This window comes from Pseudonaja textilis, chromosome 1 (genome assembly GCF_049901715.1).
Source record: "Pseudonaja textilis isolate UNSWEBS1 chromosome 1, rPseTex1.2, whole genome shotgun sequence".
NCBI lineage: Eukaryota > Metazoa > Chordata > Lepidosauria > Squamata > Elapidae > Pseudonaja > Pseudonaja textilis.
In genome coordinates, this window is record NC_141990.1 from 317,476,341 (window position 1) to 317,499,543 (window position 23,203).

A 23,203-nucleotide genomic window follows, 5' to 3' on the forward strand; every position below is an offset into this window, starting at 1 on the left:
CGCAGCCGCCCGTCCGCGCGCGCGCTCCCATTGGCCCACTGGCGGACGCCGCTATTCCCGCCCTCTCCGCGCCGCCTCCTATTGGCGGGGGACGCGGAGGCGCCGAAGCGGGCGTTCCCATTGGCCGGGAGGACTGCTCGTCTCCCGTGAAGGGTGGGGGGAGTTGCAAGAGAGGAGGGGGTTCCGGTTCCGGTGTGGAGGCGGCGGCGGCGGCGGCAGCAGCAGCAGCAGCAGCAGCAGCAGCAGAAGCAGCGCTGGCGGCCAAGCGAGCGTCGGAGGGGGCCGGGCCCATCGCGGCGAGGACAACACGCCAGGCCGACTCCCGCCCGCCCGGCGCCGAGCCATGAGGAGGCGGCGGCGGGGGGAGCAGCAGCAGCCGCACCTCCAGGCCTGAAGGCAACCGAGCCCCGTAGGCCCCAACCCGCCGGGGAAGGGTGGGGGGGCAACCGGCCCAACCATGGACAACCAGGTGAGGAGGAGGAGAAGGAGGCCCTCCTTTCGCCCCTCCCTCCCAGGAGTGGGCGGGGCTGGCCTTCATTGGGCGGGCGGCGGCCACGCCCACACCCTGTGGAAGGGGGCGGGGTCTGGGCAGCAAGCCACGAGGCTGGCCACGCCCACCAAGGTCCTCATGCAACACCCCCCCTCCCCTTCTGCCTGCCTGCCTTTTGTTTGTGGGGGGGGGGATTGATGGGGGTGCCTTTCCCTTTGAACGGGGGGGGGGAGGGGAAGGGGGAAACCTGCCCCAGAGGGAGGGAGGGGAGGAGCCAGCTCACCTGAAGGGGCGTGGCTTCAACAAGGCAGGGAAAGCATGGAGAGAAGAGAATTGGAATAACTACAGAATAGAGAATGCTCTCGAATTAATGGGATAAAATAGAATATGGGAGGGCAGAACAGAACAGCAGAGTTGGAAGGGGCCTTGGAGGTCGTCTAGTCCAGCCCCCCTGCTCAAGGGGATGATGCGGAGCAGAGGCCGTTCTACCCCCCCCTTCCTGTTACATTTGGAGGTCGCCCCCACCTGCAAGCCACATCTGGCATCTGCGTCCAGCTGTAAGGACACCCTAGGCCAGTCCTGATGTAGCCTTGCAACTGTGTGCAAGGTGAGAGTAGCTGTGTCTGATGAGAAAGGGGGTGTTGTGTTGTGTTTTGGTCTCGGAGGCACTTGAATGTTTTGTGATGTGGAGAGTTTGGAAAAAGGGCAGAGGGAGAGCAACTAGGATGATTAAAAAGTCCCGGGGATGCAAACCTATGAAGAACGACGGTTGCAGGAATTGGGGACGGCCAATCTACAGCAGGGGTCCCCAACCCACTGGTACTGGCACCAGTCCGTGGCATGTTGCCAACGAGTCCACGCAAATAAGCCAACCCCCGTGGGATGCAGGCAGCGTGCAAAACCACCTCTCTTTGTGGACACCTCCCAGTCTGTGGAAAAAACTTTCCTCCATGGAACCAGTTCCTGGTGCCCCAAAGGTTGAGGGCCACTGCTCTGGAGAAAAGAAGGACCAGGCGAGACATGAGAGCAGTCTTCCAATATTTGAGGAGCTGCCCCAAATCGGGGGGTGGGGGTGGGGGAGGGGGAGGGTGGGGTGTCCAATAATTCTCCAAAGCACCAGAAGACAAGAAGCAATGGATGGAAATTAATGAAGGAGAGAAGCAACCTGGAATTAAGGAGAAATATTTCCAAACAGGACAATTAACCAGTGGAACTGCTTGCCACCAGACATTGTAGATGCTCCAACACTGGAAGTTTTTAAGAAGAGATCGGACAACCGCTTGTCTGGAATGGTATAGGTTCTCTTGCATGAGGCTGGACTAGAAGACCTCTGGGGTCCCTTCCAGCTGTATTCTGATTGATTGAGTCCTCGACTTAACCACCACAATGGAGCCCCAAATTTTTGTTGTTAAGTGGGACATTTGTTAAGTGAGTTTTGTCCCATTTTAAGACCTCTCTTGCCACACACAGTCAATCCCCTACAGTGGATTAGTGAGCAGCCTGGTCGTTAAGTGGATCTGGCTTCCCCAAGGTGACCCCGGGACGGAGCAAAGGGTCCTAAACTGTGGCCAAGCGTCTGAAGTTTGATCATGTGAACCACGGGGGAAGCTGCGATGGTCGTAGCGGTAGGAAACGGTCCTTAAGTCGCCTTTTCCAGTGCCATCGTAACATTGGAACGGTCACTAAACTGTGGTTAAGTCGAGGACTTCCTGTCGTCGGACCATGCTGGCTTGCTGCCGCGGTTGTCGTCGTTGGGTGAGCCCCATGTGGTTGCAGACTCGTGCGATTGCCGTTTGCGATCTCCTGCTGGCTTCCCCATTGATCCTTGGGGGACAGGTTGTCATGGCAAACTGGTTGCCAAGCCCATATCGCTGGGGAACACTACAACGGCCGCAACTACAAGTTGTCGTTCCCCGTTCAGTGCTGTATACCTTCAAAGCATCACAAAAGGAGGGGTCCTCACACAAGGACAGCCTGTAGAGCAAAGATGGGGAGCCGGCGACTTATAATCTCTAGACATATAATCTCTATATAATTGCAAGTTGTGCCAATTGGGTCAGCTGCAAATAATAGCTTATAAGCAGCCCCGACTCCACCTATAGTAAGAAATCAGGTTAGCGTATTGCAGGAACCTTAGAAGTTAGGATAACGGAGTTGGAAGGGACCTTGCAGGTCATCTAGTCCAACCCGCTGCTGAAGCAGGAAACCCTCTACCATTTCAGACAGGTGGCTGTCCAGTCTCTTCTTGAAAAGCTCCAGTGGTGAAGCAACCACAACAACTGGTGGCAAGCTGTTCCACCGGTCGATTGTTTTCACTGTCAGAAAATTTCTCCTTATTTCTAGGTTGAATCTCTTCCTTGATCAGGTTCCACCCACTGCTTCCTTGTCTAGCCTTCACGTGCTTTGGAGAAGAGGTTAGCAGAATAACAGAATAAAGGAAGGGACCTTGCAGGTCATCTAGTCCAACCCCATCCTCAAGCAGGAGAGCCTACACCATTTCTGACAGGTGGCTGTCCAGTCTCTTCTTGAAAGCCTCCAGGGATGAAGCTCCCACAACTTCTGAGGACAAACAGTTCCATTGGTTAACTAATCCTCAGTGTTAGGAAGTTATTTCTCAATTCCAGGTGAATCTCTCCTTGTTCAGTTTCCATCCATTGTTCCTTGTCTGGCCTTTGGGTGTCTTGGAGAATAGCTTGACCCCCTTCCTCCTCCTCTCTGGGGCAGCCCCTCCAATATTGGAAGATGCTCTCCTGTCTCCCCTGGTCCTTCTCTTCCCTAGACTAGCCAGGCCCAGTTCATCGTATGTTTTAGCCTCCAGTCACTCTCTCTTGCTCTCTTTCTTTCTTTCTCTCCTTCCTTCCTTTTTCTCTCTCTCTCTCTCTCTTTTTTTCTTTCTCTCCTTCCTTCCTTCCTTCCTTCCTTCCTCTTTCTCTTGTTCTTTCCTTTTCTTTCTTTCCCTTTCTGTTCAAATATTGGATCACTGCTCTCCTGTCTCCCCTGGTCCTTCTCTTCCCTAGACTAGCCAGGCCCAGTTCCTGCAACCGTTCATTGTATGTTTTAGCCTCCAGTCCCCTCATCCTCCTGGTTGCTCTTCTCTGCACTTTTTCTAGAGTCTCAACATCTTTTTTATTATGTGGTGACCAAAACTGGATGCAGGACTCTAAGTGTGGCCTTAGTAAGGCTTTATAGAGTGGTATTAGTACCTCACTTGATCTCGATTGTATCCCTCTCTTAATGTAACCTGAGATTGCATTGGCTTTTTTGGCGCCGGCTGCACACAGCTGGCTCCTATTTAGCTGGTTGTCCACCAAGACTCCAAGATTCCTCTCCCAGTTCCTGCTATTGAGCCTGGTTTCAACCAGTCTATTTTTTTCACCCCCTTTCTGCTGGAACAGCTAAGATAATCCAAAGAACACCTTTGCCTCCAAAGCAGGTGTGTGTGTGTGTTGTGTAAAGTTTGTAAATATCACCCTTTCTTTCTATGCTGAGTCCTCATTCACAGTTGGGAGAGGGTAACCTACAGACATTGGATCTCTCATCTGGATGGAGCAGTTGGCTTGAAGCTTGATCTGTAGTTTGTGCGTGAGAAATGAATGTGCGGTATGCTTTTATGTTTCCAATAATTGATGCTGACTGCTAGGTCCTAACTCCATGGGAAAAGCTGGTTTTAAACAAAGGAATTAAATTGTTTCTTTCCTGAGCTCTAAACAATTGGTATAACTTTCTTTTTTCCTTAGGAAGACATCGTTGTAGTTCTCCAGCTAACACTCAAGGTGTTTTTCCCTCCCTCCCTCCCTCTCTTCCTTTGCCCTTCCCTTCCCCTTCCCCCTTCCTAGTGTACAGTCCAGGTGAAGTTGGAGCTCGGACACCGTGCCCAGCTGCGCAAGAAGCCCACCACCGAGGGGTTCACCCACGACTGGATGGTGTTTGTACGAGGCCCGGAGCAGTTTGAGATTCAGCACTTCGTGGAGAGGGTGGTCTTCCGTCTCCATCAGAGCTTCCCGAAACCAAAACGTGGTGAGTGGGCAGGCAGGCGGGGCATGTCCCAAGAGGCAACCTGGAAGTCAGGAGGAAGACTTCTGACCGTGAGAGCAATCCACCCATGGAACAGGAGTTGCCTTCAGAAGTTGTGGGAGCGCCATCCCTGGAGGCTTTCAAGAAGAGACCGGACTGCCATCGGTCAGAAATGGTGTAGGGTCTCCTGCTTGGGCAGGGGGATGGACTAGATGACCTACAAGATCCCTTCCTACTCTGTTAAATCGGTTGGTAGGTAGGTAGGGATAGAAAGAAAGGAAGGAAAGAAAGAGAGAGAGAGAGAGAGAGAGAGAGATACATGTTGTGGGAGCTTCATCCCTGGAGGCTTTCAAGAAGAGACTGGACTGCCCTCTGTCAGAAATGGCGTAGGGTCTCCTGCTTGGGCAGGGGGATGGACTAGATGACCTACAAGATCCCTTCCTACTCTGTTAAATCGGTTGGTAGGTAGGTAGGTAGGTAGGGAAAGAAAGAAAGGAAAGAAAGAAAGAGAGAGAGAGAGAGAGAGAGAGAGAGAGATACATGTTGTGGGAGCTTCATCACTGGAGGGTTTCAAGAAGAGACTGGACTGCCATCGGTCAGAAATGGCGTAGGGTCTCCTGCTTGGGTGGGGGGTTGGACTAGATGACCCACAAGGTCCCTTCCGACTCTGCTAATCTGTTAAAGAGTATCTGTTAGGAACTTATTTGGGAAGTTGGTTCTCCCAATTGAGAAAAAAAATAACAGCTCAAGGATTTGTAGCTCCCAGAAGCAGCCTGAGTTCTCCCTGAAATGCTAGATTTCGACCTGCAGGGAAGTCGTCTCCTCCCTCGTCTTGGTTTTCAGGCTCCTATCATGTTCTGACCAAATATAAACAGCCCTCGGCTTACGACCCCAGTTGAGCCCAAAACGTACGTTGCTAAGTGAAACTTCTTTTAACTTCTTTTTGCCCCATTGTCTGACCTTCCTTGCTACATTTATTAAGCGAATCGTTGCCGCTCTTCAGTTAATGACATCGTCGTTAAGCGAACTTTGACTTCCCCGTGCACTTTGCTTGCCCACGGGATTCGGTTAAGAATGGCAGCGCCGATCCATTGGCCACACCTGTGACACACACACACACACACACACACGCTGCAACCGTCATAAATACAAAGCACTTGCCAAGGATCTGAATTGTACGGCCATGGGAAGCCCGCAGCGGTCGTAAGTGTGAAAAGCAACCCTAAGTCCCTTTTTCCAGGGTCCGTTGGAACTTTGGTCCATAAATGAAAACCGTCGTAAGGCTAGGCCTACTTGCACAAGTCCTCCATTGGAGGGGCCCAAATGACACCCCCCCCGCGCCCCCCCAAGGATGCAAGCCGGAATGTCAAGGAAACTGCTTTGAAAAAGTGACTTAGCCTTACGACGGTTCGTTTATGGACCAAAGTTCCAACGGACCCTGGAAAAAGGGACTTAGGGTCGCTTTTCACACTTACGACCGCTGCGGGCTTCCCATGGCCATACAATTCAGATCCTTGGCAAGTGCTTTGTATTTATGACGGTTGCAGCATCTGTGTGTGTGTGTGTGTCACAATTAGAATCGCAGAGTCGGAAGGGACCCTGGAGGTCTTCTAGTCCAACCCCCCATGCTCAGGCCGGAAGCCCTATGTGTCATTTCAGACAAGTGACTGTCCAGTCTTTCGTCTTAAAGACACCCGATGTCGGCAAGACGTTCCCCTGGTTAATTGTTCTCACGGCCAGATTCCTCTCCGGCTCTTTCTTGGTGGGAATGCCGGCATCCGACACTCCTGTTTTACGTCTCGGGGCTTCTCTTTGCGCCAGGCCACGCTCCCCAACAAAACCCTGGGTCATTTAGAAGCCTGGGATCCTGAACTTTTGAGATCGGACACTTTAATTCCTTGACTTACGACAGCCGCCGGGACGGGAATTTCACGCTTTTGTAAAGTACAGCCGTATCACTTAGCGGCGGGGCTGTCCTTGTGTCCCCCGGTTGCCATTGTCGACTGAACCCCAGGGTGGTTAGGTGAGCTGCCAAAGTCAGCGGAGAAGCTGGCAGGAAGGTGCCAGGTATCTCCCAATGGGGTGCTTTCCAAAGGCAGCCGGACTGGTTTTTTGGGTTTTTTTTCCCCTGCTCTTGAGGAAGAAAAAGAAGAAGAAATGTTGGTTCTCATCCAAGAAGCTTCCTTGGTTGTGCCTGGATGATGGGTGTGTGTGTGTGTGTGTGTGTGCCAGGATAGGTTCCGACAGGTTGGGAAGGCGCAAGAGAGACGCAGCTCAGGTCGGCACGGGGGGACAGACACCTGGGGGTCTGAGGGGGCCGCCCAAGAGACAAGGCTGGGAGGTTTGTGCGGATCAGCAAAAGGAGACCCAGGTTAGAGATGGTGCATTGGAGAAGGTGCCCCAGGCGGCGAGTGAAAGGCCTGCTTCCAGACACTACACGGGGGTGTAACAAGAGGTGTGGGCCGGGGAAAAGGTGTGTGTGTGAGAGGGGTACAGGTTAGGAAGGAGGAGTGCCAAGGTGTGTGAGTGGCCAGCGTGACCACCGGCACAGAGGGACCGTGGGGCGGACGGGTGGCAGAGAACGACCCTTGTGGCGTTTCCCGCAGGCCTCCCCATCGCCTTTCTGGGGAAGCCCGCCGGGAAGGTTGCCAGCGGCTAATCGCTTGGTCGCAAAGGCGCTGCAAGCCGGTCAGGGTTACAAACCGGTTAGCAAGCATCCGGCTTGCGATCGGGTGACCCCCGCCCCCACCCCATCCCCAAGGGATGGGGTGTCCAGCATGGCTGGGAACTCCAAAGCCCCGCCAAACCCACCGGCACCATCAGGACCTCGGCCGGCCGCTGAAAGAACCGTTGTAGGTTGAGGACGGCCTGTAAGCTGTGCCGGCACGTGGCTGAAATTGAATAGGAACCGGGAGGAATTGCCCGGGGGACGGGACACGAGAGGAGGAGATTTCAGCTAGGTGGGCGGCAGCAATTGTGGGGTGCAGCTTCTGTCTCCTCCCCCCAGGTCCTCACATCACGTCCCTCTGTGTGGTTCCCATTGTTGTTGAGGGAGTGAGTTTTAAACATTCTCCCAGGCATTGCTTTGATAGTTTCAGACGCCCCGGGGGTGGGCCTTGAAGGGAATGAAGGGAAGGGAAGGGAAGAGAAGAGAAGAGAAGAGAAAAGAGAAGAGAAAAGAGAAGAGAAAAGAGAAGAGAAGAGAATTCTTTATTGTCCAAGTGTGATTGGACACACAAGGAATTTGGTTGGGTGGTTGATTGATTGATTGATTGATTGATTTAGAAAATTTATATTTCCGCCTACTCACTCCTGGCGACGTAAAAGCACCCTATAAAAGAAGTAAACAGAAAAATAATAATAAAAATAAAATAATAACCCTACACACACACACGCACGCACACAACATGCTTTTGTGCCAGCCATTTCATGGGCTCCATCCCGCTGGGGGTTCCCCAGGCCCGCTGGCAGAACTGCGTCTTCGGAGCCTTCCGAAATAAGGTCAGAGTCTAATGTCCGGAGGGACGAGGTTTCAGTTGAGCCCGACATTTCGGATGCTCTGGGGGTCATTGAGCTTTGTCTCATTTTAGGACCTGGCCTGCCGCGGTTGCTAAGCGAAAGCGTTGCAGTGGTTAAGTCAGTAAGCCAGTGGTTAAGGGAACCGGGCTTCTCCGTTGACTTGGCTTGTCAAAAGATGAGCACCTGACCCCGGGTCACGGTGACCGTCGTAAATACGAGCCAGCCCGCCGAGCGCCCGAATTTGCGTCACGTGACCCCAGGGATACCCCAAGGGTGGTCAGTGGGGGAAAGGGCCCTGAGTCATTGTAACTTTGAGCGGTCAGTACGTGAAGTAGAGATTTTCTAACGCTCCTTTTTGCTTCCCACAGTTTGCAAAGAGCCCCCATACAAAGTGGAGGAGTCTGGCTACGCGGGGTTCATTATGCCCATTGAGGTCTACTTCAAGAATAAGGTACCATCCTCCTCCTCCTCTTCTCTTTCTCCTCTTTTCCTCCCTCGCTTCTCTTCCTCACCCTCCTCCTCCTCTTCTCCTCCTCCTCTTCTCACCTTCCTTCTCCTCTTCTTTCTCCTTTCCTTCTCCACCTCTTCTTCTCTTTCTTTTCCTTTCCTCCTCCTTCTCTTCTTCACCCCTCCTCCTCCTCTTCTCACCTTCCTTCTCCTCTCCTTTCCTTCTCCGCCTCTTCTTCTCACCCTCTTCCTCTTTCTCCTCCTTTCCTCCTCCTCCTCCTCTTTCTTTTCCTTTCCTCCTCCTTCTCTTCTTCACCCCTCCTCCTCCTCTTCTCACCTTCCTTCTCCTCTCCTTTCCTTCTCCGCCTCTTCTTCTCACCCTCTTCCTCTTTCTCCTCCTTTCCTCCTCCTCCTCCTCTTCTTCTCTTTCTTTTCCTTTCCTCCTCCTTCTCTTCTTCACCCCTCCTCCTCCTCTTCTCACCTTCCTTCTCCTCTCCTTTCCTTCTCCGCCTCTTCTTCTCACCCTCTTCCTCTTCTCTTTCTCCTCCTTTCCTCCTCCTCCTCCTCTTCTCTTTCTTTTCCTTTCCTCCTCCTTCTCTTCTTCACCCCTCCTCCTCCTCTTCTCTCACCTTCCTTCTCCTCTCCTTTCCTTCTCCGCCTCTTCTTCTCACCCTCTTCCTCTTCTCTTTCTCCTCCTTTCCTCCTCCTCCTCTTCTCTTTCTTTTCCTTTCCTCCTCCTTCTCTTCTTCACCCCTCCTCCTCCTCTTCTCACCTTCCTTCTCCTCTCCTTTCCTTCTCCGCCTCTTCTTCTCACCCTCTTCCTCTTCTCTTTCTCCTCCTTTCCTCCTCCTCCTCCTCTTCTCTTTCTTTTCCTTTCCTCCTCCTTCTCTTCTTCACCCCTCCTCCTCCTCTTCTCACCTTCCTTCTCCTCTCCTTTCCTTCTCCGCCTCTTCTTCTCACCCTCTTCCTCTTCTCTTTCTCCTCCTTTCCTCCTCCTTCTCCTCTTCTCTTTCTCCTCCTTTCCTCCTCCTTCTCTCTTCTTCACCCCTCCTCCTCCTCTTCTCACCTTCCTTCTCCTCTTCTTTCTCCTTTCCTTCTCCACCTCTTCTTCTCACCCTCTTCCTCTTCTCTTTCTCCTCCTTTCCTCCTTCTCCTCTTCTCTTTCTTTTCCTTTCCTCCTCCTCCTCTTCTCACTTTCCTTCTCCTCTTCTTTCTCCTTTCCTTCTCCGCCTCTTCTTCTCACGCTCTTCTCTTTCTCCTCCTTTCCTCCTTCTCCTCTTCTCTTTCTCCTCCTTTCCTCCTCCTTCTCTTCTTCACCCCTCCTCCTCCTCTTCTCACCTTCCTTCTCTTCTTTCTCCTTTCCTTCTCCACCTCTTCTTCTCACCCTCTCCCTCTTCTCTTTCTCCTCCTTTCCTCCTCCTTCTCTTCTTCACCCCTCCTCCTCTTCTCCTTCTCCTTTCTCCCTGAGTCTCATTTCTTTCCGGCCCTGGAACAATGTCACCTTCCTGTTTTCGGCCCTCTAAATCCAAGGCATGATATAGATAAACAGAAAATTTTCTCTTTTCCTAAGACCCCAGTGAGTATATATGTTTTAGGCATTCCAGCTCTGATCTACCCCCACCTCATTCCCCGTGCGCAGATCATTCTGGAAGGAGATAGGATCCTGTTTTCTTTCTCACCCCAGATCCATTACCTTCTGTTTTCTCCCTGCTTTTCATTTCCTTCCAGACAACCCCGGGAACCAGTTTCACCTTCCGAGTCCATATACGGACGAAGAGAAAACTTTTGTTCTTTTCCTAAAACCCTAATAAGTACCGTATTTTTCCCCAAAATAAGACCCCCAACCAGAAAAGAAGCCCCAGCAATGGATTTTTCAGAATGCTCGTAATATAAGCCCTTACCCCCAAAATAAACCCCAGTTAAAGTCAGGCGGGCACATTTAATAATGTGTATTTCTCCCCCCCAAATTAAGACCTACCTGGAAAATAAGCCCCCCTGTGTCCTTTGGAGCAAAATTAACATAAGACCTGGTCTTATTTTCAGGGAGAAACGGGTATGTATGTTTAGGCATTCCAGCTCTGATCGACCCCACCTGTTCTGATCCTTCTGGAAGGAGATAATAGGATCCATTCCTCTTTCTCACCCAAATTAATTACCGTGCCTCTTGGAAAATGGATGAGCCCTTAGTTTAGTTTAGTTTAGTTTAGTTTAGTTTAGTAGTTTAGTTTAGCTTATTATCATTGCACCCCGTACCATGAAATCCAACACCATCTTCAGTGTACAATTTATGACTATGAAAATAAAGCACAAAACACCCATCCTTCACATTCTTAACCTCGAAGCTCACGTCCAAAATGCTTTGGGCAAATTATTATTATTATTATTATTATTATTATTTAAAAAAAAAAACCTTTGAAGACCGGTGACAGCTAAGGCGATACCCGGTCTGCTCCTGTACAAATCAGCCCGCAAAGGATTTTTTTTTTTTTTTTGCCATATTCTAGCCAAGATTTTGTCGATATCTCTGAATGCTCCTATCCTGTACTTCGACCCTGCTTTTAATGTTTACGCCACGGGAGGATTTGCCAACGATGTGGTTTGAGTTTGGAGTGACTCTTTCCCCCCCTTTGAATCCTCCTGTTCTTCTCACTTGGCTGTTTTAGCCACGCAGACACGGAGGCCGAGGACTCTCCACCTTGCAGGACGGGGACTCGCGTTCATCGCTGGCAATCTCTCGAGATATTTCTTTTTTTTTTTTCTTTTTCTGCCGCCGCTTGCAGGAGGAACCGAAGAAAGTGTGCTTTACCTACGACCTCTTCCTAAACCTGGAAGGAAACCCGCCGGTTAATCATTTGCGCTGCGAGAAGCTCACCTTCAACAACCCCACCAAGGAATTCCGCCACAAGCTCATCAAAGCCGGAGGGGTGAGTCGTTAAGGGAGGCAGTCCTTCCTAGGGGCTAGGCGAACGGAAATTGTGTTTTTAATTGCGTTGTCCATCTTCAAAAGAGGTGTCCTCTGTCTGGCCACGGGATCTGGGAGACACGTTTTGATTCTAAATCTGCCTTTTTTTCCTACAGGAGAAGAAAGGGTTGCTTCTGTTCCAAACAGCTTAAAGCCAGGGGTCTCCAACCTTGGCCGCTTTTGAAGACTTGTGGACTTCGACACCCAGAATTCCTCAGCCAGCTAAGTTGAAGTCCACAAAGTCTTCAAGCGCCCAAGGTTGGAGACCCCTGGCTTAAAGGAATTATGGACGTTTTAAATTTGGTTCAGTCTGAGCAAGGCCAATTAGATACATAGAATAGATAGCATTCTTTATTAGCCAAGTGTGATTGGACACACAAGGAATAAGTCTTGGTGCAAATACTCTCAGTATTCATAAAAGAAAAGATACATTTGTCAAGAATCATCAGGTACAACACTTAATAATAGTCATAGGGTACAATAGAATAGAATAGAAGGATATAGGAATAGAATTTAATAGGATGGGATGGGATGGGATAGAGAATAGAATAGAAATTAGAATAGCATAGAGAACAGAACAGAACAGAATTCTTTTATTGGCCAGGTGTGATTGGACACACAAGGAATTTGTCTTCGGTGCAAATGCTCTCGGTGTACATAAAAGAAAAGATACATTTGTCAAAAGACAAGAATCATAAGGAACAACACTTAATAGTCACGGGGTGCAATAAGCAATCATACAAGGAAACAGTCAATATAAATCGTAAGTATAGAAGCGACAAAATTACCGTCATACAGTCCCAAGTGGGAGGGGATGGGCAATAAGGAGTGATGACAAGATTAACAGTAATAGTAGTGCAGACTTTGTAAATAGTTGGACAGTGCTGAGGGAATTACTTGTTTAGCAGAGTGATGGCATTCAGGATTATTTATTATTTCGTAATGGCGATTTTAATTCTCTTACAATTCACACACACTACCAAGTTAACCTTGGTGGTAACAAAGTGATTGAAAAAAACCCAGTAAATCGAAAAGTGTACTCAGAAATGAGTGGGAAAGCGTTGTGATGGGTTGCCCTTTGCTTTTTGATATTCTTGGAGACTTCAGAATCAGGCTAGAAAAGGTTTAACAGATTAACAGATAATCAGAGTTGGAAGGGACCTTGTAGGTCATCTAGTCCAACCCCACCAGCCCAAGGTGTGGGGGGGAAAAAACATAAGTTCCTTTTGCTCTTTGTCACAGGACTAGAGCTAGGCAGTCCCTGACTTAATGACCGCAACTGAGCCCAAAATGTCTGTCGCTAAGTGAGCCTTGCCCCGTTTTACCATCTTTCTAGCCACTGTTGTTAAACGAGTCATTGCAGTTGTGAAGTTAAGATCGTGGTCATTAAGTGAAACTAGTTTTTGCCTTCGATTTCGCTTCTCAGACGGTTGCAAAAAGGGATCATGTGACCCTGGGACACGGCGACCGTCATAAATAGGAGCCAGTTGCCAAGCGCCTAAATTTGGATCCCCTGACTCTGGGGGTGCTACGATGGTCATTAAGGGCAAAAACGGTCATAAGTCACTTTTTTTTTTGCAGTGCCGTTGGAACTTTGAATGGTCCCTAAACGAACTGTTGCAAGTTAAGGACTCCCTGTGAAATGGACCGAGCCGCAGATAAAGAATGAACCCTTTAAACTCCAATTCGATGAGAATATTTGTAGCTTGGAGTTGACATGAGGGGTTCTTGGTGCTCTCTGAGCTTGGCGGTTTCGTTCCAGACATTTCATGACCAGGCTAGGTAACGTCTTCAGTGCTAGAAGGGAGTGAGATTGCAGGAAGGAGGAAGAGGAGGAGGACGGTGGGGTCCTTGGAGGTCTCTGACCATGGTTGTTTCTTTGCAGACATTTCATGACCCAACTAGGTAATGTCATCAGTGGTAGAAGGGAGTGGAGTTTTCAGGGAGGAGGAAGAGGGGAGTGAGGAGGACTGTGGGGTCCTTGGGGGGTCTCTGAGATTGGCAGTTTCCTCGCAGACGTTTCGTGACCCAACTAGGTAATGTCATCAGTACTAGGGAGTGAGATAGCAGGAAGGAGGAGGAGGAGGAAGACAGGGGGAGAGGGAGGGAAGGAGGAGGACGGTGGGGTCCGTGGGGGTCTCTGATCTGGGTGGTTTCCTTGCAGTCGTTTCACGACCCAACTAGGTAACATCATCAGTGCTAGAAGGGCGGTGGAGTTTGCAGGGAGGAAGAGAAGGAGGGAGGAGGACTTGCGGGTCTCTGAGCTGGGTGGTTTCCTTGCAGACGTTTCGTGACCCAACTAGGTAACGTCATTAGTGCTAGAAGGGAGTGAGATAGCAGGAAGGAGGAGGAGGAGGAAGACAGAGGGAGAGGGAGGGAAGGAGGAGGACGGTGGGGTCCGTGGGGGTCTCTGAGCTGGGTGGTCTCCTTGCAGACATTTCACGACCCAACTAGGTAACATCATCAGTGCTAGAAGGGAGGTGGAGTTTGCAGGGAGGAAGAGAAGGAAGGAGGAGGACTTGCGGGTCTCTGAGCTGGGTGGTTTCCTTGCAGACGTTTCGTGACCCAACTAGGTAACGTCATCAGTGCTAGAAGGGAGTGAGATAGCAGGAAGGAGGAGGAGGAGGAGGAAGACAGAGGGAGAGGGAGGGAAGGAGGAGGACGGTGGGGTCCTTGGGGGTCTCTGAGCTGGGTGGTTTCCTTGCAGACATTTCACGACCCAACTAGGTAACATCATCAGTGCTAGAAGGGAGGTGGGTTTGCAGGGAGGAAGAGAAGGAGGGAGGAGGACTTGCGGGTCTCTGAGCTGGGTGGTTTCCTTGCAGACGTTTCGTGACCCAACTAGGTAACGTCATCAGTGCTAGAAGGGCGGTGGGGTTTGCAGGGAGGAAGAGAAGGAAGGAGGAGGACGGTGGGGTCCTTGGGAGTCTCTGAGATTGGTGGTTTCCTTGCAGTCGTTTCGTGACCCAACAAGGTAACATCCTCAGTGCTAGAAGGGCGGTGGGGTTTGCAGGGAGGAAGAGAAGGAGGGAGGAGGACTGTGGGGTCCTTGGGAGTCTCTGAGATTGGTGGTTTCCTTGCAGTCGTTTCGTGACCCAACAAGGTAACATCATCAGTGCTAGAAGGGCGGTGGGGTTTTCAGGGAGGAAGAGAAGGAGGGAGGAGGACTGTGGGGTCCTTGGGAGTCTCTGAGATTGGTGGTTTCCTTGCAGTCGTTTCGTGACCCAACAAGGTAACATCCTCAGTGCTGTCACTCCCTTCAGCACTGAAGTTGTTGGTTAGTCATGTAATGAAACGTCTGCATGGAAGCCACCGAGCTTTGAGGGCGCCAAGGATCTCCCAAGAAACACCCTCCACCAACACGGACAGGGCAGACCAGTTGTATACAAGCAGAGAGCAAACCCCACTCCCTAGTACCACAGATGTTACCTAGTTGGGTCATGAAACGTCTGCAAGGAAACCACCCAGCTCAGAGACCCCTCAAGGACCCTTCACTCTACACTCCTCCAGAATGCGCAGAAGGTCAACCTAATCCCCCCTCCCCCAAACCCACTGGGGGCTGAATGTCTATGGAGGTTCTCCATCACCCAGGTAGGTCACGGTTGTCCCAAAGGTGCTTTGCCAAGGGGGCAACTGGACCTTCTGGGTTTGCCTTGAAGACGCTTCGCTTCTCCTCCAAGAAGCTTCTTCAGCTCTGACCGGGTGGCGGGGAGTGGAAGGATTTACACTCCCGGCAGACAAAGCTGGTCGTTTGCATCCTTTTTGCCACTTCCCAGTTGCATTTCTTCCAATCCCCACCTTCCAGGCAGAGCCGAAGAAGCTTCTTGGACCCGAAGCGAAACATCTTCAAAAGAGAAACGGGGAATTCCAGTGGCCTCTTGGGGGGGAGGGGGAAAAAGCGCCTTTGGGACCACTGGTGGCACTTGGTCTGTGTGGTGGAGTGTAGTCTGGAGGGCTGCTTCTCTGAGGGCAAAGAGGGAGCCGGAACCGGACCCTCTCTTGCACCTCACCCAGTCGCCCTCTTCCGTGTCAAGATTAAGCGGCCAGAATGAAGCCACCTTCGTCGTCGTGGCCCAAAATAAGCCATGATCTGTACATGTTTGTTGTCGGGATTCCAGCAATCACATCACGAGTCTCAAGCCAAACTTCCAAAAGTAAACAGGATTTATTGGGAGTTAACAATGCCTGGCGCTGCCTGGGTGCAGCCGACTCTGAGACACATCGTTCATTGTCACCCTTGACCCTGGTTTTCCTCCCACCCCTCTGGGTGTATCGTAATTCGTATCCTCCAATGGGACCCATCCATAGCCCAGAGTCATCCATCAGGCTCTCCAGTTAGAATTTTGCACGGCAGAAACTTCAGTCACCTAGTTGCAGTCTTTGGAAACATTGATGGAATGCACTTTCGGTTTGCAAGCTGTCACACTGTTCTTTCAAACCCCCTCCCCCCGTTTCTGTTGGCAATTCTAAAACGCCCATACAAAATGTTTTATGAGTTGACATTTGTATCTTACCAATTAACGATTCGTAACTATGACCAACTTGCTGTTGGTGTGTGCACACCGGGGACAAATTCCTTGTGGGTCCAATCACACTTGGCCGGTAAAGTGTTCTGCTCGTTCCGTTCTCTGGTAGTCGCCAACATACCGGCAGATGTGCCGGGCTGTGCAACTCTCTTCATTCACTTGTATCCGTTATCCACTCAGAGCTTCCATGGGAGCATATTGGTTTTTTTTTTATTTAGGCCAACTCTCAGCTTAGTTAGGGTCCTCCAGGTGTAGTAGAAAGGGAGGTCAGGTCCTCTTTCCATGTCGTTCCTGGCCGGTCAGTCTCCTTCCTCCTCCTTTTCATCTTGTTCTTGTGTATTCTCAAGAGTTGTTGTGGTTAGCTGGCAACAGGTGTGGCTGGCGGAGGAGAGCGAGGACTCAGGTGAGGGGCCAGGACCATCAGGGAGTGGACTGCTGCCTTCAGAGATTGTGGGGGCTGGCAGCAGCGATGAGGAGTTTCCCGAGGAGCCTGTGCCAAGCGCGCATGCGCGCAGGGTTGCTCAGAGAAAAGAACAGTTACAACAGCACAGGCAACTCAAGAGTAAGGCTGCAAAGTAATGGCCACTCCTTCAAGAAGATAAAAGGCAGCTGTGCAGAGAACGTACTTCGCAGGAAGCAAAGACATTTTGAAAACTCCAGCCTCGTGGACATTCCAGTATCCTGAGTTTATATTTGAAGATTCTTATTTTGCAAATTATTTCCTGTCATCTTTTGGCGAGTCTCGCACCGTTTGGCAAGGCTTGTGCTTATCCCAGCTAATCATTTTGCAAAAAGCATTACAAGGTTTCTGTTCCTTTTTGGATTTGTGTTTGATTTGTTGGGAAAGGCCGTGGGTCCGAACAAGAGTCTTCGTTCTTGCCATCACCCCCATTCCTCGGTCTGAGTCAGCAGGCTTGAGCACCTGTCCGTTCAGAGGACGGCGAGCGTCGTCCCCTCCCTCCGTTCTTTCGGCCTCTGCTGCTGTTGCTTCTATCCCGTGGGGCAATGCCCATGAGAGGATACATTTCGTTTTGACCTGTTTCAGGTGTGTCTTGATATACAGAAAAGACAAAAAGAGTCCAGGTATTCTCCGTGTTTATTGAGCTGAATAAAGACGGGCCTCGAACACACTTGGCGACACATGTTTACACATTTGCCTCTGTCTACTTCCTCCAGAAGCGCCGGCACACTTCACCCAGGCAAGCGCGACACACTCTAGATAAGATAAAGAAGTACAGAAACAGCCACCGGCGGCCCGTGGAGGTTCTCCAAGGACATGGGGTGTCATCATCTCAGGGACTTGGGGTGAACTTTCCATGACCTTGAAGGGCCTGCAGAGTCAACGGTCACACGGGCCCAAGGTGCTCCCTTCAAGACTTTCAAGAGAAACCTTAGATTCCTGGTCGACCGTTTTCCCCTTTAAGTACACAGAGTATATCTATAGTTATAGAGGCGGTTGGTTTAGCCTGGCAAGAGTCTGTCTGTAGGCGAAGAATCTTATCAGATAAGTTTTATTGTCCGAGTACAAGATGTGTACAGTGAGATTGGCTGGGCCTCCCTCTGTGCCCACACACCAACACAACTCACAGTGAGGACAGAAGTCCCTAACCCAGACCCAGTCTTATTACCCTATATGACCTTGTTGCACAACACACCGGCCCCACAAGTCTACCCTACTATGTTGACATGAAGTTATTTCCCGTTCAGGAGTCTGACAGCCACGGGTAGAAACTGTTCTTCAGCCTGTTGGTATGGCTGGCTATGCTTCTCTTATCTCCTACCCGATGGTAGGAGAGTGAAGAAGTGCTGACAGGGGTGTGAGTCTTCCCTGAGGATTATCCTTACTCTTCTAAGGCAGCGAGCCCTAGCGAGGTCATCTAGTGGTGTCAGGGGACAGCCCGCCATCTTTTGTGCTGTGCTCCCCAATAGCAAGTAGCAAAAGAAACTATTCTGAAGTAACTCCCTGGGTCGCTTTTTGGCTGGCTGGGGAATTCTGGGAGTTGAAAAGTCCCCCTGTCTTAAAAGTTGCCACGGTTGGAGAGAGGCCCGATCGAACAGTCTTGCCTGACGAGAAGCAGAACCTGACCGTTGGTTGGTTTCTTCCCAGGTGATGGTCATGCCGGAAGGTGCCGAAACCGTCTCCAGGCCGAGTCCTGACTACCCCATGCTTCCTACCATCCCTCTCTCGGCCTTCTCCGACCCGAAGAAGTCCAAACCATCCCATGGCTCAAAGGTGAGTCGCTTTGGAGCACAGGCGGCCCTCGGCGTATGGCCGTCATTGAGCCCGAAAGGTCTGTGGTTAAGCGAGCTTTGCCCCTGTTTCGCGACTTTTCTTTTCCACCGTCACTAAGTGAATCACTGAAGTTGTTCGGCGAGTCACACGGCTGTTCAGCGGCTTCCCTGTGGAGGTGTTGCTGGTCACAAGGTCGCAAAAGGCGATCCCGTGGCCCCAGGACACTGCAACCGTCATAAATACGAGTCCAGGGATGCTGCCATGGTCATAAGTGTGGGGAAACCGTCATAAGTCACTTGCTTCGATCCCGTTGTAACTTCGGTCACTCAATATTTTTTTTAAAAAAAAGGAAAATTGGAAATTACGATCCTAAAACATAAAACATATCAGTTGAGGTAATTCCCCGTTAGGAGAATGAGCGCATACAGGGAGACGTATTTGAGAGGAGCGTTTGAATAACACACACACACAGCACACAGATACACTGTACAGTAAATGTAGGTTTTTACTTCCAGAAAGGTTTAAGCAAAGTCCAAAATAAGCAATCCAAAGTCATTCACAGGTAAATCAGTCAGTTTTCAATCCAGGGATAATCCAATAACAAAGTCCAGTGTCAAAAACAGTTCAGTATCAGACTTACACCAAATCCAGGAATACCAGTCAATTATGAGGAACGGCAATATTCTCCAACAGAAGGAAACAGACTGACTCACACTCTCTTCTGAGACTAAGACTAAAACTAAACAACCCAGGTTTCTGGCTCCATCTTATGGCCTGTTTGAGAAACCACACCCAATTTGCCGTTTTTAGCATCCTCTTAAAGATACAGCATTAAAATGTTTATCCTGGTTTATATATTGTCCAACCCAAATACCTGTTAGGTGACTTATATTCCTAACATGTATCATAATTCATATTCTCCAATGGGACACCTCCATAGCTCAAAGTCATCAATCAGGCTCTCCAATTATCCAGGGATAATCCAAATATCAAATTCCAGTGTCAAAAAACAGTTCAATATCAGACTTACATTAAATCCAGTAATATCAGCCAATTAGAAGAAATGGAGCAACGGCAATACTTTCCAACAGAAGGAAACAGAGATAGAGTCACACTCTCTTCTAAGACTAAGACTAAGACAACCCAGGTTTCTGGCTCCACCTTATGGCTTTTTGAGAAAACACACCCAATTGCATGGTCTTGCATTCCCTTAAAGACATAGTACTAAAATGTTTATCCTGGTTTATATATTTCTAACCCAAATAGCTGTTAGGTGACTCATATTCCTAACAATATTCATAAAATATAAATATAGTGGCTGTGGAGAATCTCAAGTCATCCAAGTCACGGTGGTTCCAAAGTTTTCTTTTCAAGAACGAACTGTTGCTGGTCCGTGAGAAAACTTCGGTAGTCCGCAGAGAAAGCCACTCACCCACCCCAAAGCAATTAATCCAGGCTGCGCAAGAATACAAGGCCACCCTTGCCGAGCGCAAACCTTACCTGGAGTAGAGCCACGTGAGCTGGAACTGGAAGGTAAGACCAACGGCAGGGGAGGCAAATCCGCCCCAGGGTGGCTTGCTGACGCCGAAGGGAAAGTCAGTCCCGTATTCCAGAGCTGCAAGGAGTCACAGGACTGGCCCTTTGGTCACCCTGGAGCAGCCGCTCTTCCGCTCCATGGCAGGCCGGTGCACCCGGGTGTCGTAGCTGCTCCGGGGTGACCAAAGGGCCAGTCCTGTGATGCCTGCAGCTCTGGAACATGGGACCGACTTCCCCTTCGACGTCAGCAAGCCCCCGTCAAGTCAGAATTCATCTTCGTGGTCCGCGGGATTTAAAGCTATGCGTTTGGTGGTCCCTGAGGTCCAAAAGGTTGGTGACCCTTGTTCTAATGAATCCTTAAATGTCCATTTAATTAGTAACATAATAAGAGTCCTGAAAACGGCTTTATTAATGGAGAAAGAGAGAGAGAGAGAGTTTACAATAGAAAATAGGAAAGCAGAGTGTGGCTGTTTTCTTGCAGTTGAAAAGTCCCGACGCGGGGGGAAAAAAACCAGATCCAACTTTTTTACTCTCGTTCCAAAGGGCAGGACGAAGCCATCGGCCCATATTTCTTAGTAGCTGGAGCTGTTCAGAAAGGGTGTTTGAGGTACCTTGAGTGTGAAAGGAGGGCTTGGTTTATACAAGCCACAGTTTGGCCACGGGGTGAGCGGATTCACACACCATTTTATGCAGGCGATACAGTATTTTCTTCGGCAAGTCGTATCGCTTGGGTGCTTTTTTCTTGCCTTGACCTGGTGGCCGTTTTGGCTCCCAACAGATCCACCCCCATTAAAATTATAAGTCTCTGGCCGCTTCTCTCAGAGTTTAAAAAAAATAATAATGATTTATTAGGAGTGGCCGTGTTGGCGCGCTAAAATACACCATTCATTTTCCCCTTGATCCTGGTCCGTTTCGAACTAATTGTCTCTGATAAGAACGAGCCTTGCCAAGATGGCGCAAAGCTGCCAAGAACACTAGATAAAAGTTGACAAAAGAGTCTCCAAACACCAACCAAGATATTCCAAATGTCCACGAGGTTTTGACTGCAAGAACTTCTTTTTTTGTTTTTTTTGAAAAAAAGTTTTATTGACTTTAACAACAAACAAAAACACATAAAACATCAAAGCATCACCTTTTTTGTGCATCCATTTCATAGTCGCCATTATAGTTATATTACATAATAACTCATATTATCAATCGACGTTTATATAACCTGATACCATTACTGAACAATCATTTGACTATCATTTTGTTAATTCATACTTTAACGAGATAACTCTAATTTACTTAATTTAATTTACCACGAATCATAAAATCATACCAAGTCTATCTTAATAAAACTTTATAAAAATAGTATCAAAGGAAAAGGAAAAAAAAAAAAGGAAGTATATATTCATTATATCCTAAGTTTCTAAATATTCTATTGTTATATTTTATTATCTAACCATTGCTAAAAAAAAAAAAAAAAGGTCCCAAACTTCATAAAATTGTTTCTCTTCTTTGTTCTCTAATTTCAAAGAGTGCAAGAACTTCTTTGCTTCCTGCAAAGAGCTCTGGTTTCTCCACTGGCTTTTTATCTCTTAAGGGAGGCGCCGTTACCTTGCAGCCTTACTCCCGAGTCACCCATGCTGCTGCAGCTGCTCTTTCCTTAGAGCAGCCCTGGGCACAGGCTCCTCGGGGCGCTTTTCCTCACTGCTACCAGCCTCCGCCGTCTCCGAAGGCAACACTCCACCCCCTGATGGTCCTGGACCCATATCTGCATCCCACGGAGGCCCCTCATCCGAGTCCTCGCTCTCCGAGACCTCGGCCATCCGCACCTGCTGCCAGCGAACCACAACAGACCCATCCATAGCCAAGATGCATCAATCACGCTCTCCAGTAATAATCTTGCGTGCCAACAGCTTCGGCTGCTGATTATCTGAAGCATTTAAGGAATGCACTGCTTTCCCCCTCACTCCCTTTCTGCTGGCAACTAAAAGGACCAAAGGAGTCTAGATAATTTTTTAGTTGACAGCAGGTTTTCAAAAGCAAAAATCCACGATTAAAACAGAAGGGCCCGTTAGCCTTTCAGGAGTCGGCCTCTTATTTCATTGAGTGGCCTCAGCGCTGCAAAGCGTGACTTAACGACCGCTTTTTGCACACTCAATGGCCGTTGCGGCATTCCCTCCCCCCCTACCCCCCCCGGTCACGTGGCCCAAAATTTCCGACGGTGGGGCCAAACTGGATCACATTTACAACAATCACAGGGTCGTGTATGTGTCTGTGTCTCGCACGTTCCCCTTTAGCAATCTTCCGGCAAGCCGAGTCCACAGGGAAGCCAGATTTCCCCCTTCACAGCCATGTTACTTGGCTTACTACCTGCCGGGTTTCGCTTAAATTAGTGACAGAGGTTTTGGGCTCAGTGGCGGGGTGTAAGTTGAGGACTGCTTAGGCGGGGCGGCTCCTTTTACGAGGCAATTCAAGGGGCGTGGCTACGTTTCCCGGTGGACTAATCGGGTGTTTTAGTTGGCTACCCATCAAAACCAGCATCATTTACGCCAGGAGTCCCCAAACTTGGGCACTTTAAGACTTGTGGACTTCAACTCCCAGAATTCTCCAGCCAGCTGGGAGTTGAAGTCCACAAGTCTTAAAGTGCCCAAGTTTGGGGAACCCTGAGCTACGCCAAGGCGATGCTGTAAGGAATGATTCGGTCTTTCTCAGCCCACCCAGGGACTCTACAAAGTCTTGGTTTTGTCCCCCAAGTTAACCGCTGTTGGTGCAAATTTTGTGCCCTTTCCGGAATGTGGGACGTCTAGTTTTAACGCACGCGGTGGTTCAGGGCCTAAGACGCGGAGCTTGTCGATCAGAAAGCTCGGCGGTTCAAATCCCTAGCGCCGCATAACGGAGCGAGCTCCCGTGCCTTGTCCCAGCTTCGGCCACCCGAGCCGTTCGAAAGCCCGTAAAAAAAAAAAAATGCGAGTAGAAAAACAGGGACCCCCTTTGGTGGGAAGGGAACGGCATTCCGTGCGCCTTCAGCATCCTGGCCCACATGACCCCAGAGACGTCTTCAGACAGCGCCGGCTCTTCCGCTTTGTAACGGAGATGAGCACCGGCCCCTAGAGCCAGAAACGACTAGCACGGATGTGCAAGGGGAAAGCTTTAGTTTAATGGAAAGAGGGGACTGGGGGCAACAGGATGGCAGGATTCCAATATCTCAGGGGCTGCCCCAAAGAAGAGGAGGGGCTCGAACTGAAGGCAGGACAAGAAGCAATGGATGGAAATTAATCCATAGATTGTAGACTGGGGGACACCAGGCTCAATGGCAGGAACTGGGAGGGGGATCTTGGAGTCTTAGTGGACAACCAGCTAAATAGGAGCCAGCTGTGTGCAGCAGCAGCAGCCAAAAAAGCCAATGCAATCCTAAGTTACAATCAAGATCAAGTGAGGCACTAATACCACTCTATAAAGCCTTAGTAAGGCCACACCTAGAGTCCTGC

At 49.8% G+C, this 23,203-nt stretch overlaps 1 protein-coding gene across 1 annotated transcript in view; it reads left to right on the forward strand.

Moving 5' to 3' along the window:
• The first annotated feature begins 168 nt into the window (after positions 1–168).
• MLLT1 (MLLT1 super elongation complex subunit) overlaps positions 169–23,203 on the forward strand; it is a 45,750-nt gene continuing 22,715 nt past the window's right edge. The window contains 5 exon segments of the mRNA XM_087922565.1: positions 169–469; positions 4,327–4,507; positions 8,392–8,474; positions 11,251–11,394; positions 18,066–18,191. Of these exon segments, the coding sequence (XP_087778691.1) occupies positions 458–469; positions 4,327–4,507; positions 8,392–8,474; positions 11,251–11,394; positions 18,066–18,191 (546 nt within the window). The 5' untranslated portion in view covers positions 169–457.